Source organism: Aulonocara stuartgranti (assembly GCF_965226115.1).
Source record: "Aulonocara stuartgranti genome assembly, chromosome: 15".
In the NCBI taxonomy this organism is placed as follows: domain Eukaryota; kingdom Metazoa; phylum Chordata; class Actinopteri; order Cichliformes; family Cichlidae; genus Aulonocara; species Aulonocara stuartgranti.
In genome coordinates, this window is record NC_138951.1 from 39,864,573 (window position 1) to 39,884,777 (window position 20,205).

The following is a 20,205-nucleotide window of genomic DNA, read 5'->3' on the forward strand; positions in this document are numbered from 1 at the left end:
TTACTGTGACTTGGAGCTTTATAAATAAAACTGAAACTGATTAAGATTAAGGCTTGCATCATAGGTAAGAATAGCAACAATGTAACTATCTGATAACTCCACTGAGAGACTGTTTAAAAGATAAAATGACCACATATGAATGTTTGGTTTATATGTGGATATTTGAAGAAGATTGTGGAGATTATTGTGGAGAAGTCCACATTGCTAAATATCTGGTAATTAACAACTTTATGTCATTTGAACCATCATACAGCCTCCCTCGAAACAGCAAGTAGTTAATAATATAGATTAGCCTTTGTTAAATGCATAATGCACAATATCAATATACACAAATTAACAAAATATGGCTAATTTATTGTGGAGAAATGCAACTAAAGAACAGCAGGAACATTTCCCTGCATCACTAATCTGCTTGCTGAATTAAACAGGGGAGAAAATTATTCAGCATCAGACCTAACAACAACAGAACAGCAGCTAAAACGCATCTCCATATCATTATGCCTCTATGTTTGATTTATACAACTGAAGCCAGTCTTCAAATAATGATTTCTTTGAAAATTTTGGATGCAAGGGTTGAGCATAGGTTTTCTTTTAGAAGCAGTGGGCACAGTATCTTTACTCCTCAGGCTTCTTCCTCTGCCAATGTCAGCAGGGGTTGTTTAAATTGGGCAAGCGAGGAACTGTGTAATTCCTAGCACTTATCATGGAGTGACATATAGGCACCAGTCTCTCTAGAATTTAAATACAGGGGAAGAAGACATGTCATGGGTGGGCAGAGTTCCTGAGGTTTATCGGGGCAGTTGGCAACGAAGACAAAACCACCCTGGCACGATCACATGACCTGTAATCTTGCAGAAGACAGCTGTCACACACGGACGGGTGACAAATTAAAGGGAGAGCTGACATCAAGTGTCTTAGCAAGGTGTTGAGCCACCTTGTGCTGCTAGACAGCTTCAGTGCCCCTTGGTACCGATTCAATAAGTCTCTGGAACTGAAGTGGTGGAGTGGAAAATGCATGATTTTAAATCATTTTCATACCTAAGCCATTTAATTAGACTAACTTTGTATTGATTTAAAGTGACCCTTCCCTCTCTGGGGACAAGTAAAGCTAAATCGCACCAGCAAAATGCGCCTCCAGCATATTAGAGCCACCTTATCGCCTCACCGTCGTGGTCAAAGGTTTAACATTTATATATCTGCAAAATAATACAGACATGGAAACATATTCTTGAGTAATCTCTCATAGTGTCTCGTGTTTTCATCTCAGACTCTTAAAAAGCAATGGCTAATTTTAATGTGACAGTATCAGTGCCTGCGGATGGGGATGCAGTGTTCCATTGGCTCTGATTTGCTTCAATAAGCCACTTCGGTAAGTGCCTGTTTAGGGTCATCATTAAAATCCCAGAGATGCCAAAGCAGAGCTGTTATAACACAGTGAAATGCAACATTGCAGACAACACAGCATGCACTGGTGAGCACAGCAGCACGCTTAATTGAGCAGGAACAGCGGTAAGTGATCAGGGTTAAATTTAAATGCCTGTGTTTTAGATTCTGTGAGAATAAACGACAGGACAAAGACAACTGCTCAAACACCCAGAGTTTAGGAATGACATCTGCATGAGGCTTTATTGGATTAGCAGGAGTATGCAGCGTGAGCCCGCAGGTCTGCGGATCTCTTAAGCAAAGCTACTTCCTCAACTCGTTCCTCAAGAACCCCAAAAGTGAGCGTGATGCAGCGAAGAGCCTCCTGAGAAGTGAGCGAGCCTGAAGAGCGCATTTGCTATATTTCCAAGGGCAATGACAACATGTCCAAAGCTTTCTCTCCATTACTACTAAAAGTGTTCTCTCCTGTACCTCAAAATTATGCCCATTTAACTCTGCTGAAGAGTGCACTCACCAAAGATGAGAGAGAGGGAAGACCTAAAGCACTGCACAGTGTGAACCCACTGCAATCTACAAATTGGCCAGAAAGCCATCTTTTCTGATTTACCGCGGCCTCTACTGTAAGTGTGTGGCTTTCTTCAATCATCCTCCTTAATGCACTAACCATTAGAGTCTGTCCAGAAAGAGAATATACCCTGGTGTCTCAATTATAGACCAAGACTGAATCGCTACAGCAGCCTTTTGTGGTCATAAAAGGAAATGACTATCCATTTTCTGCTCCAGCTCTCACACAGCAACGGCACGGTCCTGTCTGTTGTTGGGAGTGCCAAAACTCATCTTTCCAACTGAATTGTCTTATTAATCACCCCCACTGCAGCGGTGAGAGTGCCAATTAAAGTTGGAAAGAGATTTAAATTGACAAAAAACCCCATTTTCAACGTCCCTTTAACAGCAGCTTCCCTTTGTGGTCCTTTCTGCTTATTTGCAGAACTTTTTACTCAAGAGCAGGAATGGAGGTTTTGTAAATACAACATCAAAAACTGGGAAGGATGTCGCGGACCTGAAAGCGCTACAATGCATAATGTGCTTTGATCTTCTGGGTACAGCGTAGAGATGTGTGAGATTTGGTGATCTGCAAACTCTGAAAAGTTATACCAGAAAAAAAAATATAAGTGACAGCGACAGGGATAAAAGCACTGCCTCCAACAAGAACTCAAATACGAGATGGGAAGAAACACATGAAAGAAAGAAGATTCTTTGGCACAACTTAAAAACTGGGAAAAGGCTCTGACAGGTCTCAGTTTTAATATCCACCTCCAATATTATCATTGCAAATACAGAGAAATATCCATGAAAGATGAATACAGGGAGAAGTCTGTAAAATAGTTTTCTCGCTCTTCTCGAGACAGTTGTTTAAGTGAGCGCCGCTGTGTTTCTTCTCCGTGTGTGTGGGACTGACAGCATGACCAGGTTTGCATTTAATGGCCGGCACTCCTGAGGAGATGCAAAATGGGAGAGATAATCAGAGGCAGAGAGAAAAGCGGTGCATGTGGGAGCAAGGGAACAACGCTGTGTGAAAGAGAGGCAGGGACAGAGAGACTCGGTGAGAGAAATGTGGGATAAGTAAAATAATCTGCTGACAGAAGGGGAGGGCAGCACGGCCATTTAAATCAGAGACTGACAAATAGGTGAAAGGCAAGCCTGAAAATGAGTCTTTGCAGGGGGCAGAGGGGAATGGTGAAGGTTAAGGTCCATGAAATATGGATAATAATCTGTTTATGTAGTTAAGATAGGGAAGAGGAGAGGTAAAAAGCCCTTTGTGTGAGCTGAAAATGTTTTGGCAATGCTGTCTGAGAGCCTAGAGTCAGAAAAATATTGCATTACTGCTAAAACAGGCTCCCTCTGAGACGTCTCCAAATTTAAAGAGTTTAAATTTAGTACACGTGCGTGATTGCAGAACTCTAGCTTAGACTGTACGATTATTTGTATGATTGCATAATTGCCTTTGCAGTGCATTTTCTCATATATATTATATATAAATCATTTGACTATGTCTCTCACTCATATTCTTAGGTAGCACGGTGGACCTTACTTACCATAGGGGACCCTGGTTGGGCTACTTAATGCATTTAGTCATGTGGACATGGTCAAGACAGCCTGCTTACGTTCAAACTGAGCATTAGAACAGTGACTTTGGCAGGGTTGTTGGTGCCATACGAGCTGGTGTATCAAAAAATGCTGATCTGCTTGGATTTTCCCACACAACCATCTCTGGGGTTTACAGAGAGGGTATAACGAGGAAAAATATCCAATGAGCAACAGTTCACTGGCTGAAAATGCCTCGTTGATATCATAGGCCAGAAGAGAATGGCCAGAGATAATAGGAAAGTAGCACAAATAACCACTCGACACAACCAAGGTATGCAGAAGATGATCTCTGAATACAAAACATGTCAAACCTTGAAGTAGATGGGCTTCGGTAGCAAAAGACCACACCGAGTGCCGCTTCTCTCAGCTAAAAAAAGGAAATGGATGCTATAATCCGTGCAGGCTAACCAAAAGTAACAGAAAATTGGAAAAAGCCCAGTCTGGTGAGTCTCAGTTACTGCTGCAACATTCAGTAATAGGCTTAAAAACAACAACATGAAAGCATGGATCCACCCTGCCTGCTACCAATGCTGTAACAATGGGGGGTATTTATTTTCTTGGCACACTTTGAGCACCTTAGTACAACTGAAGTGTGTTTAAACATCACAGCCTACCCAAGTATTGTTGCATCTCTTTATGACAACAGTGTAACATCTTTAGATAGCTGCTTCCAGCAGGATAACATGTCATGCAACAAAGTTTAAAACATGAGTTCACTGCACTCAAGCAGCCTCCAAACTCACAGAGTCGAATTACGGATGTGCAGCGGACAAATCTGCAACAACTGTGTAATGCTATTATGTCAACATGGTTGCTTAATTGCTTAATTTTAGGAAAATGTTGGGGTTAGAATTAATTAAAGCAAATGACATACACGCCACATTTACTCCACTGGCATTGAAGGTTCCCAATAGATGTATGAGGTGTCCCTTCACCAGTGTGGACTCGTCTGTCCATCCAAGAATTGCCCTGTGTTTAATTTGTAACAAACGGTGTGCGATCAATATTAATAATTGTTTTTCCTCAGATTATAAAAGGTTTCTTTTTTTGAAGCATGTCTTAAGTGTTTCATAATCAGTTAACCAAAAGCAAACAAGGAGAAAGAGCCATCACTTTGTTTTAGAGCACACTTCTCAGCACAGTAAAACACAAAATCAATTTCATTGTCGGTATCTCCCACATTTAACTAATCAGCATTAGCACTCAGAATGTGTTTTAGGGCACAGTAATAAAAAGCCCAGGCAGCCACAGCAAAACAAAACCTAGCCTGTAATGACTAATATCACACAAACAACGGAGTACCAATCAGCCAAACAACAAAAAATAACACTTCCCCTGATTAATACTCATTTAGGAAATTACAGAGAGAAAACAGAAGATCACAAGGCAATCGCATCGTGTGCTATTATAATATCAAAGTAATGGCTTTCATTTCCTGAAAACATATGCTCTACACTACACTACACTACACTACACTATGGTAATGCATGTGTTGTCAGAAGGCAAGGGAACTGTTGATCAAATGGATAAACTCTGGCAACCCTAGCACACTTTGACATTTCAGAAGATAATGCAATAAAGCCGAGAAGAGTTATAAACTCAGCCTTCCTCAGCGCTGGATATATCCTGTATAATTTAGTGTTTACATGCACTCACTGGTGGCTTTTGAGTCCCTGTTTTCTTTTCATTAGACATTATAGAATTTCTGTTTTATCAGAGGAGGAGATGGAGGTTTTATTTGTCGAGCCTATCTCACGTGTTTTTAAAATGTTTACTGAAACAACAGGTTTCTGAGCGAGGAAGCTCACAGGCTTCCAGTTTCGCAGGACAAAACTCCCGATCTATTTACATTGTTCCGGGATCGGGGGGTCAAGCGTGATAGATGACATGCCATCTGCTTATCAGGCCCTTCCAGAGGTCAGTAAAATTGAAGGTCAGCATAACACCTCAAAACAAACTGTACGGGACAGGAGTTGGGGGTGGCAGTGCGTTGCAGGAGCAGAGCACGGTTCCTGATCTCGCCACCACACAACTGATAAGGCTAGCAGAAAATGCGCTGCCAAAAAGGATTATCTGTGGGTAGCTCAGTGTGTCTGACACCAGGCATGCTGGGTAAAGTAGAGGCAGGGCTGTTTACTGTAAAGGTTTAACACACTAAAATGTGGTCTCAACAAGCCCAGTGCTCTAGGATTTACACTACCAGTCACACTCATAGCACACTCCAATGTAGGTTTAACAGTGGGAGATACTCCATCCTGCTGAATATTTCATAAGTGCAATGTATTAATGCAGTCATTAGCTTGGTATGACTCACAAACCCAAGTAGACAGCAGTCAAACTGGTGACTATATTTTAATTGTCACTTGACACAACTGAACTTCAGCACTTCTGGCTCCTACGTCTGACTACAGACGTGTAATTGAACTGTGTGCATGTGTGCTATTTGTTAGAACAGCAGTTTCACGTACTGAGCAATCCGGCGTAGTTCACCTCAGGATGAGGACTTTATCCATAAAGTCTACAATACCTACCTCTGAGCAACAGGAAAAAAACACACAGCATCTCAGTATGGGTTTTATCTGAGTGCAAGTTCAGGAACTTTGTCTGTGGTTGATTTTTGGAGCTTTGAGGTTTGCAGAAGCAGGGAGGTGGTAGAGTCTCTGCAGTCTCTGGATTTAATGCCAAGGGAAGGAGGAAAAAGGCCTTTTTTATATCAGTTACCTGATTCTTTTCAACCGGCTTACAGTGTCACATTGCTTCACTGCTAAAAATACAACATATGGAAAGTAAAGCTGGTTTGAGAGGTGCCGTAGAGCAGATGAAGACCGTGTTATCTAACCGATGATGTGTAATGAATGATTAGTGTGATTGACTTTGTCTGGGACTAAACAAAGGACAGGCAGATCTATTCAACTTGTCCAATGACATTCAAGAAATCCAATATCAATCTCTAAGTATCAGTGTTCTCCTGCATGCCGTCAGAAATAATCCTAGTGGAAATTAAAGGCATATTGTGGCATCAGAAACCTATTATTGTGTGCTGAGGTGAAAGAAATCTGCAACTTTGTTTCAAATTTTTCTTTTATGACTCATTTGAATACATAACTTTTGTTTCCTAGGTATCCCAGTACTTTTAGGATGGCCTAGTACTGAGGTTATGATGCAATGATCAGCATTCTAGTCGTCCGTGTGGGCATCGAGCATATGCTGGAGCATATGTTTCAGAATATATTGCGAGAATTTAGTATGCACTGCTGCAGGGCAAAGGAGCAGGGCAGCCCGGTAGTATATTCAGGGGGAAAAACTGTGATACACAGTTAACCTGTGCATGTACAAAAACAAAAAACCTACTGCCTTTGTTATAAAGCCTACAGCTGATAGCAACTAATACTCCATCTCAGAAGGGAAACTAAATCTGCACATACAATTTTACTTTGTAATTCTTTTTGCCTCCCCTAAGGGCAAATATTTGTATAAAAAATAAGGTACTAAACCAAATGCGCACCATTTTTTACGCTTAAGTTAGTAAAAGTCATACGCTGACAAAATCACCAAAGAAGTACTATATATAGATTCAAAGACAGGCTGGATGTGCTTATGGGCTTCTTCAGTTAGAGTTAGTCTAATATTTACAAAGTGATGGCCAAGAGAAAATATTAATTTAGAACTTAAGAGAAAAATGCCAAGTTGTGTATTTGTAGAGTGTAACATAAACAAAATCTTCCTTAGAGTCTTGCTTGCGTCAGCATCAGATGAAATAGGAAACTCAAAGAGCAAAAGCACATTCAACCTTGTTTAAAGTAATCTTCCAAAGAAGACATTACCCCAATTTCAGACATAAATTAGCCAGCTATCCTTTCATTAGAGAAGCTTTACAGGCTTACTATAATAATTTGATTAACACAACTCCCTGAACCTCAGGGAGCTGAGTGAGTGACTTTTGTATTTTAGAGGACTTTGGAAGAATACTTAATGAGGTAGATTATCTCTTTGATGTTGTGCTCTGGACCTTGAATAAAGCAAGATATATGACCTAGCCCTGCTCTAAATCAATCAGAAAATGGTCTTCATTAAGCCGCTGAAACTTCCAATTTGAAAACATCTTTATAAAGGAACCCTCATCTGAGTCTTTGTTCTGCAAAGATACAAGAAATTTTCAGGGAATAAATCCCAGAAAACTTTAACAGCCTACTCCACTATCTTCCAAGACACATAAACCTTCATAGACTCATTAAAGCACTCTCCCTATCTCCTAAAGCTTGATGCTGGTATGGAGGACGGTCAAATAAATGATTCACATGCCAGAAACGCGAAAGCATCGGCATTACCTCTTTCTGTAATTCGTTTTAATTATACCAGATAACAAGAAAAAAGGAAATTATGTACCATGAAAAATTAGGCCCCAATAAGAGGATAAAAGAGAAAGTCAAACAGTATGTGAATCATGTTCACTTAGCTACACTCACGCCTGAATTTGTTTATTTGGAAGTTAACATGGCACCTGGGAATTAGAGTGAGGTACCTCGGTTATGTATAATGCATGCAGTACTCCTCGAACCAGCAGCAGTTGTGCATCTTGCCTCATGAAGACATGATATGCGGCTCAGTACAGTGTTAAGAACACTGTTTTCTTAGAGTCAAGTGATCCGAATAAACAGTAGTGAAAACCTGTGGGAGCAAACACTCTTATCTCAGATCTACATTTCATTGGGAGGATAGGGTGGCACCAAGCCAGCTGCTTTAGAGAATTGGAGCAGTGCTTTGTTTGGGTAAATGCATGCAGATCCATATGCTAAAGATAAAATAAGCTTAAGGCCTTGATTGTCACCAAATAGTATATTACCATTTTGCACAGCATAAACTTTCACGGTGCGGTACATAAAACATCATCTCAAGAGGCAGAGACAGATGGCTTCCCTTTGTGCGTGTGGTTACCTGATAAATGTGAATGTATCTGTATGACATAATAAAACAGGTAAAGAAAAAATAAGATAAAAGTATGAAATGATTTGTATTGATCTCCATGGGTGCAATTCAATAGTCAAAGGTCAAAGATGCTTTTGTGGTGGTAAACAACAACTGTACAGTTATACTAGGCCTTACAGCTCACACAGCTGTGTAGACGTTAGAATACTAGTTACATTTACCAAAGGAATCGTGTTACAATCTGCTCCTATCACTCACCAACTGTTCAGTTTGATCATATACCCAAACAAAGTCCCAGTTATGTGCTTTTGTAGTGAGTCAGTAGCATCTTCATATTATACAGTACTGTCTTGAGGATGCAGACCTTTTCACAGTAGTCTTAAACAATAGTTCTCTGGGCTTTCTGAAGGTTTTTATTTGGACTTTGGCTGCTTTTTCATTCATTTTCAGTCCAGTCCTTGTACCTTACAGTCCATGCATTCATCTTTAGTAGGCTTGATTACTGTAACAGCATCTTTACAGGTCTACCTAAAAAATCAGTCAGACAACTACAGCTCATTCAGAACTCTGCTGCTCGAGTCCTCACTAAGACCAAAAAAGTGGACCACATCAGTCCAGCTCTGAGGTCTTTACACTGGCTGCCTGTCCGTCAGAGGATAGACTTTAAAGTTCTGATGCTGGTCTATAAAGCTCTGAATGGTTTAGGACCAAAATACATCAGTGACCTCCTGACCCAGTATGAACCTTCCAGATCCCTCAGGTCATCTGGATCCGGTCTTTTATCAGTTCCCAGAGTCAGAACCAGACACGGAGAAGCTGCATTCAGCTTTTATGCTCCTTATATCTGGAACAAACTCCCAGAAAGCCTCAGATCAGCTGAAACACTCAGTTTATTTAAATCCAGGTTGAAGACTCACCTGTTCTCAGCTGCATTTGAATAAAACACAAAATCCACACTTTTAAGCTTAAATTTCAAAACTTACATTTTAACTACTGATTTTATCTACTTTTTTTAATCAATTTTAAATCATGCTTTGATTTGTTTTTGTTTTTTAATGTCTCTGTAAAGCACTTTGAATCACCTTGTTGTGCTATATAAATAAACTTGCCTTACCATGCACATAATACATAGAATTATAAATGCAGAAACATAGCATCTTGGAAATCTGTCTGTCAACATCCAAAGATTTGAATGTCCTTCTAAAAACATTCAGTTAATTAACATGATGTTTTAGAAATCCATCCATTCGCTTATCCTTCTTCAGGGTCGCAGGGTACGCCCTGGACATGTCGGCAGTCTGTTGCTAACATAGGCACAGACAACCATTCACGCTCGCCTTCATACTTATGGACAATGTAGAGTTTCCAATTAACTTATCCCCTATTATGTCTTTGGGAGGAAGCTGGAGTAGTCAGAGAGAACCTACCTGCACAAACACAGGGAGAACATGCAAACTCCACACAGAAGCAGCAGAATGGTGGCATTGAACTCAGGACCTTCTTGCTATGAGGAAACAGTGCTGACCACTGTACCACCGTGCTGCCTTGTTTTAGACTGTGTATACTGTGGTGTATAATCAATTATGTAAAAGGTTGAGGCTTTTAAGATACAATTATTGTCTCAAAAACATCAGGCATGACATTTGATTGTTTGATCTTTTGTAGTACATCATACTGAAGACCAAGTAGTGACCCATCGCAGTATGACAGTCCTCACTGGATAAACCATGAATGGGTTACTGACCAGCTTTCCTGAACACAAGGCAACTAAGCCAAGTGAATCCTGCTTCTATGAATTTCAGCCATGATATATTTAGTTTTGCAGTTGTGAGCTCCAATGTTTATCAGGGATGGAGCATCATTCACGTAGAGGTCCATGCTGTTATTTAGCAGCGCTAAAGGAACTGCAGCTTTTTGCGACTAATGGTGTCATTTCACATCCCAAATCTTGCTTAGAAATATTTCATAAGTTTTCCTGTTGGGTGGGAAACTAAGCTTGTGTACAGCTGTGTCTGTGGGATATCAGATTATACAAGTGCTGAGTCAAACAATCTAACATCTACCATAAAAATAGGATTTAATTAACCTACACAATAGCTTTTTTGGCCCATTGGAGACGACTTTTATTAGAGTAGTACTGGCCCAGCAAGGTTAGAAATAAAAGCACAGTGACGGATGTTTCCTATTAACAATGTTTTCTCTTTGTAATTTGATTTTGTTTTTGTCATTTGCCCTTGATCAATGGACTGAAACATACACTGCCAAGTGCTGTGGGGCCTGAGATTTATTTATTTATTTCCCCCCATTTCAGATCTTCGGATTCTTTTACCTTACAGACAAGAAATTTCATTCTTATTTTGGGACCACATCTCCCCAAACCCATTCATAGGGGAAATAAAAGCAGATAATAACTTGGTAAAAAAAAAATAATTATGAAACTTAATTATACAATGTTTGGGATCTAAAATAATTCCCTTTACCAAGCCAGTTAGTGAAGGCAGCATTGAGAAATTAACTTCAAATACAACTTGGAACAAAGCAAAAACAGTGGCTCACTGAGAGAGTTTATCTCCACGATTGAAACCACCGGTGTTCCTTTGGACCATGAAATTGTCATTTGTTCTGCTAGCATTACATCAAATGAGAGTTCAGGGCCATGCCAGGACCGTTTGTTGCTGCTGAGCTTATTTTAACTTGTTATCTGACAGAATCTCCATGGATAATTATATTTGGCTCAGACAGACAGGTAGAGAATGTCATCTTTCCACAGAGCTGGGTGAAAAGTCACGAGAACTGCCTAGGAGATAAATCGTGCAATACGAATCCTCGCGTGTGATTACAGTACAGTATGTACTGTAAGTGCAGGTGCATTTGGGCACATCAGAATATTTCAGAATGTTTTCATTTCAGCGTCTACAATGCGCATCTGTGTCAGAGAAAGCTTTTAGTGCCAGTGTGCTTCTGTGCACATGAGCACAATTAAGCAAAAAAAAAATAAATAAATAATGTAACCACCATGAGAGATTACATTCTGCGACTTGCTTAAAACCATTAGAGAGGGAGAAGAGACGGCCAGGCAGAGGGGATTATTCTGGGCTGGAATGTGGAAGCAGCAGAATGCAGTGAGGAGGGGGAAATAAGGGCGACGTCGACAGTGTAGCACTGACAACAGCACTAGGAGGAGATCAGGTTAAAGAGGGTGGCACGGCGCCAGAGGACTGTTTTAAAGAGGAAAGAACAGAGAGAGAAAGTAGGGGGAAATGATTGAGGAATATTACAAGAGAGACAGAAAGGGGGGGGAGGTAGTTTTCCCTTTTTCTCCTTTTGGAATGGGGGGAAGAAAACTACAAGCGCAGCGGAGATTCCATCTTGCAAACAACAAACCAACCACAGGCCCTTCACCACCGACGGTGTACTGCCTTTCATGTATACTACATTTAGCGAGTGGCGGGGAGCAGGAGAGTGTTGTTGAGAGAAAGAGAGAAAGAAGCCATCAGCATTATGAAAAGCATCAGACCCAACGGAATATGGAGCAGCCACTTGATGACGCTATTTGATCCAAGTGGGGGTGCTGGTGGGGGAGGCGGGGTTGTAATGGCAGAAAAAAGGGGGCGGGGTAGTGTGATGGCAAAGGCTGCAAGAAGAATAATGTAGCCAGACTGAAGAAGCCAAAAAAAAAAAAACAATTACCAAAAAATAAAAATCCCCAAAACAAAAGATTAAAAAAAGAATAAATGCAAATATAGAGTATAAAAGACATACAGTGAAGCTGTACACCCAGCAGGCACTCCAGCCAGCCAACTGAAATAAATCGAGATGGAGGAGCGGTTTTCAGCTCAGGTTAGTATGAGGCAGCGGCTCACGTTGCTGATTTGGTGTACAGCATGGTGACATATACTGACCTGGGCTTGAGACAGCACTAGTGGTGGTGGGTTCAATAATTGCTACAGGGGAGGAGAGGGGGGGAGAGGGAAGGGGAGGGAAAGAGGACATTCATGTATTATTAACAGAATGGAGACATAAAAAAATAAAAATTTAAAAAATAAAATAAAATAATAATAATAATAATAATAATGCATGCAAGGACAAAAAAGGACAGGGAATGACGACAAATCCTCTCCGTGCATTAAGGAGCGATGGCTATAGCGAGATGCAACCTCCTCGTGCTAATAAAAAGCACCTTTCCCCCCAGTTGCCTCTGATTTGCATGAATTGCTGCTAAGACAAAAAAAAGAACAAGGGCGAACCCAGCAGCCGGAGCCAGTCCCAAACCCTGAAGGGATTTTGTGACCTGGTGAAAAGTCTTCATTTCTCTTCAGGAATACTCGGCCACCTGCACTTAGTGGGGGTAGTTTTTCAGTAGCAACACTCGGCTTAATTTTTTCTCTCCAAATCGTGTTTGGAGAAGGCGCTAAAGAATAAGCAGCAACAATGGGAACCTTCCTCTGAGGGAGGAACTCAATCTTGAATAGCTTTCAGGCTGATGGAATTAAGTAACATCCAGTGTGGCAATCTAAACAGCTAGCTTGTGCTCTTTAAGTATATATGACACATAAATCTTTGTACTTGTGTCACATATGCAGCAACGACCCCCCCCCCGCAGATCTCGTATCAACACTCAACAATCACCTTGTCGACTAAATTGGTATGAAGATATCAGTGTAATGCAAACACTGCTGCCCATTTGATCTAACATAGCTGTTTGGTAAACAAGCACTCAATTTGAGAAAAATCTGTACCCACTTTGTGCAGTGACTCACTTGAGAGCAGAATCTGAAATGTGTAGCAAAAATCAAAGCTGTTCTTTACCATAAGGGCTAAACTCAAAGCGATACAGGAGTCGGCATCGCTATCATGTGTTTTTCGCACATGATAGGCTATAAAAATATTTAGACTTCCTGCAAAGGCGCTATGTAAGATACAAGCCACCTTCCTCCTAAAAGGCTTCATGAGAGCAGAGGAGCTTAAATGTCACAAGAGAAATCAAAGCAGCCATGATTACGCCTTAAAAACATTCACACGAGGAATACAATGACTTTCTGTCGTTCCACCAGTGCCGCGCCACGTTAGCGATAGTGCAGAGGCTACTTAGTCTCTCTATTTTAATCCATTTACACGGGAACTCAATATGGGCACTTCACCTGCGGGGCAAAAGAGGGTACGCTGTAGTCCCCACCATGCTCTCAATCTGTGGTCTGTGTTGCTTTTCTGAAGCGCTCAAACAAGTGTGTAATCACTGTGTTACTCTTTTACCGAGCCACTGTTATGCCAACAACAATAAAACATTTGCTTTCACGTCGTTTCATCATTCTATTTGAGGTGGAAATTGTTCAAGAATCAGTATTCATACGTGAAATGATATGCCTTTTTCCCTCGGTATATTGGTGAGGAAATGGTCGAATTCATCTTTTCTTCCACAAATGTTTCCACTTTAAGTAGTCCTGGGGGACCCGGTATGTGAAGAGAGTTTCTTTTCAGTTCTTCAAACAGCCAGCCGGGTGCTATCTGATTAATACTTGAGCATGGATTCACCACTGAATCATTTCATGAGCTCTCAAGACACTCCTCCATTACTGTGGAACATATCTTTTGACATGCAATCTCTCCCTCGTAGCTCCACGCCGACTTGGAGTTTCTCTCTCATTCAGGAGAGCGACGCATCATTTCACATACTGTATACGCCGGTCGGCCTCTCGCGCAGCTTGCTCCTTTTGCGAGATAAAACACATTAGTTTTCACAGCTATTTTATTTCATGGATTGCTATTCTCTTTGTTCTTTGTGAAGGGATAATGTGAGAGATTTATCTGACTCGATTTGAAGGAACCAGTGTTCACAGAGAGCCCAGCTCAGACTTTTAGCTCATTACAAGCATAAGGAGAAGTTAATACTAAAACTGTACACATCCGTTTTAGCTCTATGGGTTGCACGCAGGCAGCTATTCCAAAGAGACTTCTTGGAGTTTTCTCCTGTATGAGATGTGTTCAGAGTTAGATTCTTAACAAAGAAACACAAAATGTCTTTGGTATGCGAGTTTGTGCCAATATCTGAGTTTATAAAGTCACATTTCAGAGCCAACAATCTCAAAACTCATTAATTACTGGCTGGGTCAATAAAACTTATCACTAATCCTATTAAACCTCCATGGATAAAATATGGCGTGTTTGTGCAATGCCGCAGTAAAAACCGTACTTAGAGCCATAAAATATAGGAAGAGGAGATTCCAGACAAACTTGGATATAGCCCGAGCCTTTGTAAGTGTCCAATTTATCTCCGCTGCTCCATTTGAGAGCATTATCAAGGTATTTTTCATGCAGGGACACATGCCTGCATGAACATCTTCCTCACTTATTCCTCCATGATGATGGAATGGTCCGTTTTTAAGGCTGTGCTCATTTGTGAGCCGCCCAATTAAGTATTCGCCCTTGTTCATTTTTAATGGCGGCAAGTGTGTGTGGGTACACACTCGGATCGCTCATCCAGGGATGAATGTCCATAAAGTGCTTTGTGCCTCCTATAGGAGTCGGCAATGGTGGGTGGGGTGTTGTCGGGAATAAGCTCCACTGCCTGCTGGGCTTCAGCACCAAACATCATCGCAGTGCAACTGGAAAATGTTAATGGCTTTTATGATTGCCTAAATATGGAAATGCAGGCATTCAAAAGACAGGTAAATGGTGCAACACTCTAAGGGCGCTTTTGGGGAAAATAAAGCGTATGGCAGCCTCGCCACGTTAAAGTTATTCAGTGTCTTTTTCATATGTGCGTGCTCTAAAAATGCCCTCAAATTATGTCGCGCTGCTTCTATTCAATGGTTTTAATGCTGGAAAACAATCAGCGGTCCAATATTGCCAGGACACGCTTCTGTTTTCTAACCAATGCGGACAAATATAAAAGAGGAGTCATTTTAAACCAGGATGAATAAACCTGGCTGAAGCACGATGCGCCGCAGCCATCCAATCCCCGCCTGGACTCGATATTATTCCCCTGCGTTCGAGGCTGTAATCACACACCCACATTTCAGGTTTCACCTTTTGCTCACATTTTCCTGCATCTCTGCTCCGTGACTCAGGTACAATCACAGGGTGCGTGAGCGAACGACATCATCGACAACAATGGCAGACGAGGAGACGTGTCAAAATGACACCTACACATGCAGTGATTGATAAGCGTGACAAATGAACACAACATTCATTAACCAACTAGCCAGCAGTGTCTCTCCTGCCTGAGGGAGGCTGAGCAGTGACACAGAGAGAGGAAGAGTAACTCTTTTTCTTCTCCATCAGTCTCTTCCGATTACTGCTCAAAAGGTGGGAGTGGGGAGCAGGTGGGGGGGGGGGGGGGGGGGGAGGAAATGAAGGCAGAGGTATAGGCGGAGAAAATCTCCTTCAGGGCTAAGCCGAGGTGGGCTGGGGGATAAGAGCTTGACCAATTAAGCTGGAGGACTCCTCAGAAAATTGGAGTGAGCAGCCTCAGTCTTTTCACCGAAGTTCACTTCCATCTAGCACATGAAATGGGAAGTTGAAATAGGGATTGCCAGCTTGGTGATTGTTATACCTCGGCTAAAATCATAAAGAGTGTGTCTCTGCATGTGTGTGTGCAGTGTACACACAGTGCTCATGTGTATGTGTAGTAAGAGGCCGTCAGAAACAACCTGCAATGATTTTTGGCCCTTTTAAAAATAATTATTGGCCCACAAACGAACATTTTTTAAAAAACTGTTACACAGTTAGATTTGATTGAAAATCCTCTGCTGTCTGAGGAGCTGTCAATGAATGAGGGGGAGGGAGGGTGTGCTGATGAAGCTCAACTCACCTAATAAACACATAAATAAACATAAACATACATGAATGATGTCTTCTTCAAAACAACAATCATAATTAAGACACAAGGAGGGCGTGCGGGAAGGTAAAGGGTGCTGCGGCTGTTAGCGGTGTGGCTGTCAGAGGAACAATCATCAGGCTCACGTTGTAATATCTGTGCTGTGCACCTGAATTACTATAAACTACTGCAAAATGAGCCAATCACTGAAAGAGCCAATTACTGTAAGACATATAAGAGCTGGTGTCAATCAGCCATTCCAGATTGATTACAGTTCTCTGCCAGAACTAATTCCATGTTTCATTCATTTCATCAAGTGAGAGATCCGAGTCAAGGAAGTGAACGTTTACAGCTGAAGGTTATACAGTTAGATGTGGAGGAAGAAAGGTTCGGCTGTTTGAGGGCGCTGTCGATGGACCCGAACAGCAATGAGGATTCTGCTGCGACCACAAATCCCCAATAACTACATTACTGCGACGAGCACGCTGTCGCCTGAGAAGGAGTTTAGACAACATGCTGGCTGCCCGCTGATAATCATGCAGCGGGACACTGATTCAAGTGAAACATTTTAAACTATACATGAGAGGCTGCAGCAGGCGTGCACTTTTTATCTGACATATTACTCGGTAATATTGATTACTTGCAAATTAACATACAGTAGGATCCTAATGACATCTTGAGCCAAAATATAAATACACTCTGGATCCCATATACAGTAACAGCTCACGGAAAAGCACCAAAACTACAAGTGGAAAAGGACTAATTCCACCAATTTATTGAGTATACTCCAATTATAACTGGATAACAGCAACAAGGCAAGCACTGTGATATGATCCTATTTTTTAATAACACCATGCAAATGAACAGAAAGACTGGAACTCAATATATATTTGTCTCCGTGACGCAACAGCAAACTGAGCAGCCACCGGCACGAAAATCGACGCATGCATTTAAATGCCAATAATTCCTGCTCATTATAAATTAAAGAGCAACAGCAAAGCAATGAAACTAACCCAACAGACAAACAGCCATAGCATACTAACATTATAGATAGAGCTGGGCGATAGAACGATAACGATATGTATCGCGATATAACTTTTACTCGATAGAGAAATTAAGCTATCGCGATAGACCTCGCCGCTCTTGTCCTCAAAAAAAAAAAAAAAAAAAAAAAAAAGGTCAGCCAATCCAAACTAATTAGCGCAGAGCCGAACCAATCACAGCCGCAGCGTCACGTCGCGTGACTTGTTACGTACAGCACAAGTGCCAAGCCGCACGTGTGTTTGTTTGGGAAGCAGCCAGCGGGCAATGGAGGAAATGAGTGTGCGACTAGAAAAATCAACCGAGCGTGACCGAAGAGAAAACAGATGATGGTTCCAACGCCGGAGAGATTGTCGAACGGAAGAGCCATAGAAGTTCCGTAGTGTGAAGGTATTTCGGCTATTTCAAGTCTGACAAAAAACAGAGTAGCGTGCACTGTAAATTGTGCCGAAAGCAAGTCTGGAAATACAATAAACTGGTGCATGCGTCACACTGTGCGCCACGTTATTGTTTCGGTGAAATGAATTTCTACAATACTGTTACTGTTAATTCTACTCTCTGCAGTGTTTAAATGCTTACATATACACACAGTTACTGTCCCTCCACACATACGACTCGGTTCTGCTTCTGTGCCCCAGCTTTGTTTACTTTTTCCCACCGAGGCTTCTAGACTTCTGATTGGCCAACATTTCTGCACGGTTAGGAATCTAGCGCCACCTGCTGCTTTGGCATGTTCATAGCAGCGTTTTCCTTCATTTCTGCCTTTATGTGTGGACGGGATTATTTTTTAAAACGAAAACGGAAAATCTCCGTTTTCAAAAATACCCGTGTACGTGTGGACGTAGCCTCAGTCTCTGACTGGAAGCGCTAATTCGTCATTCGGCTTTTGTCAGACTAAAGTAACTGTTAAAACTGTTTGAAAAGCTCAGCTATACAACAAGGAGAGATTGAGAATTTCCTTTTAGTTCTCAGTTTATTTGATATTGACAAAAGTTAGTCAGTTTTGTCTGTTCTTCTGTAAAACAAACTAAGATTTATTTGTAGAATTAATATTTTGTTTCTAAGTGGAATTGACAATTTAGTCTGTTTCATTTGTTCTATTTTGAAACTTAAACGCTTTAGCGGCTGCCTTTTGTGTAGTTTGTAATATTTGCCTTTATTTATCTGAAAAAGTCTCATGTTCCTTAAGTACATCTACCCTGTTGAACTTATTATGGGAAGTAAATATTTAAATAAAAACAAGCTGCTGATTATTTCACATTTTACTTGTGAGCAACGGCACATTTAAATCTTACAAATATAGTTATTTGGCTGATATCGTGATAGATATCGTTATCGCCTGAAATGAAAAAAACATATCGTGATATGAAAAAATCTCATATCGCCCAGCTCTAATTATAGAGGAAACAAAGACTGAAGGAAAACATGCTAGGAGTGAATAAAAGCTCCTGAGGTCACCATGCCCTGTCAGCGTGGGCATGGTGACCTCAGGAAATGCTGTGGCTTCAGATGCTGACTGACAACCGCGCGGTGATAAACTATTTACTCCTTAATTAACTTGTCCAAGATGAGAAGCAGGGATCGTGACAGGTCAGCCAGTTCTGGCAAAAGTTAATGGGAATATCTATCATTTTTTGTGTTGTCCTTTTCCCAAACCAAACCCACTCACGCTTTTCTTGACGAGACTCCTCACAGCGCAACGTTGCCTTACATTTCTTTCAGTAATGAAAAGAGCGTGGAACCAGTGCATCGATCTGGTTTTAAACTCCGCAGGTTTCACTATAGAATTTTTGCCGAAAGCTGAACCCTCATTAACTGCGATTACGTTTCTGTTGTATGCACACTGCGGCTCAGTTTGCTACAGAGTGATATGGAAAACACAGCAAAGCTACTGAGAGTGAGACTGATAATGAATCAGTGCAAACTGAACCTGTGCGAGCTCGGCTTCGTCTGTAATCACACAGTTCAACTGAAATCATACAGAAGGACAAAAAGTTATTTTGGGGTATTTCTATGCATCATTCATAACTATTACCCAGTCCAATCCATCACACCTTTGTAGCTTAACAATTGTTTAAAAGTACAGACAATTGTGACCAGTGCTGTTTCACTTTGATATTTGTTCATTCACCGATGACACTGGGCATTGTGGTATTCACAAAGTATGAAAAGATTTACACACACGCGCACAGAAGTGCTGCAGAGTGGTGACAAAGAGGCTATATGCTTTCTTTCTGCTCCACAGAACCCAGTTTGTGTTTTACCACAGCTTTTTAACACAAGCTTAAAGTGGTACTTGGCTCAAAGAGATCACAATCCCTGACTAATGGTTTAAAAGCACGAAAACCAAAACGCTCTGACATAACTGGCAGAATAGAGCAGACAGTGAGGAAACACAGCACCTAACTCGTATAAAAAAACCCAGGCGTTAGTCAGAGCCTACCATGTCGAAAGCGAGACGAGATCAGGATGCAAATTCTGCTTTTCATCCCTATTTGATTTGAAACAGAAACCCAACTATCTGTCTTCCACTGGCTGCTCTGAATTGAAGGCAAATGTGTTTACTTTCTCTGGGAGTAGGCTTTGCTGAGTCACAGTTCATCTCATCAGCGATAATGGCAAACCTTTTCCTGGATTGATTTAAAGTGACTCTGTAAGGTTAAGACAAAAAGGATTTACACCACTGACAGATAAGGACCTTTCAGCTTTAAATTCCTGACAACAGAGCAATGACACTGAGCTCTGAGGTCTTGTGTGTTTTGCTTTATTGTACTTCCTTTTCTCTTGTTTTTCTTTTTTGAATAGGGATAACCCTCAGTTCACAGTGCAGTGCAAACAACCACAGAGACAGCTGGACATGACCATAAATATCCCTCCACACGTTGTTCTTC

The 20,205-nt window shown here is 41.2% G+C and overlaps 1 protein-coding gene across 2 annotated transcripts in view; it reads right to left on the reverse strand.

Moving 5' to 3' along the window:
• The window catches only part of negr1 (neuronal growth regulator 1), a 228,596-nt gene that overhangs the window by 20,544 nt on the left and 187,847 nt on the right, over window positions 1-20,205 (reverse strand). Inside the window, exon 7 of one of the 2 annotated variants that reach the window (XM_082505589.1) lies at window positions 12,360-12,401. The exons of the other annotated variant lie outside the window; for it this stretch is intronic. Coding sequence (XP_082361715.1) covers window positions 12,360-12,401 — 42 coding nt within the window. The remainder of the gene's footprint in view (window positions 1-12,359; window positions 12,402-20,205) is intronic. 2 annotated transcript variants of the gene reach the window in all.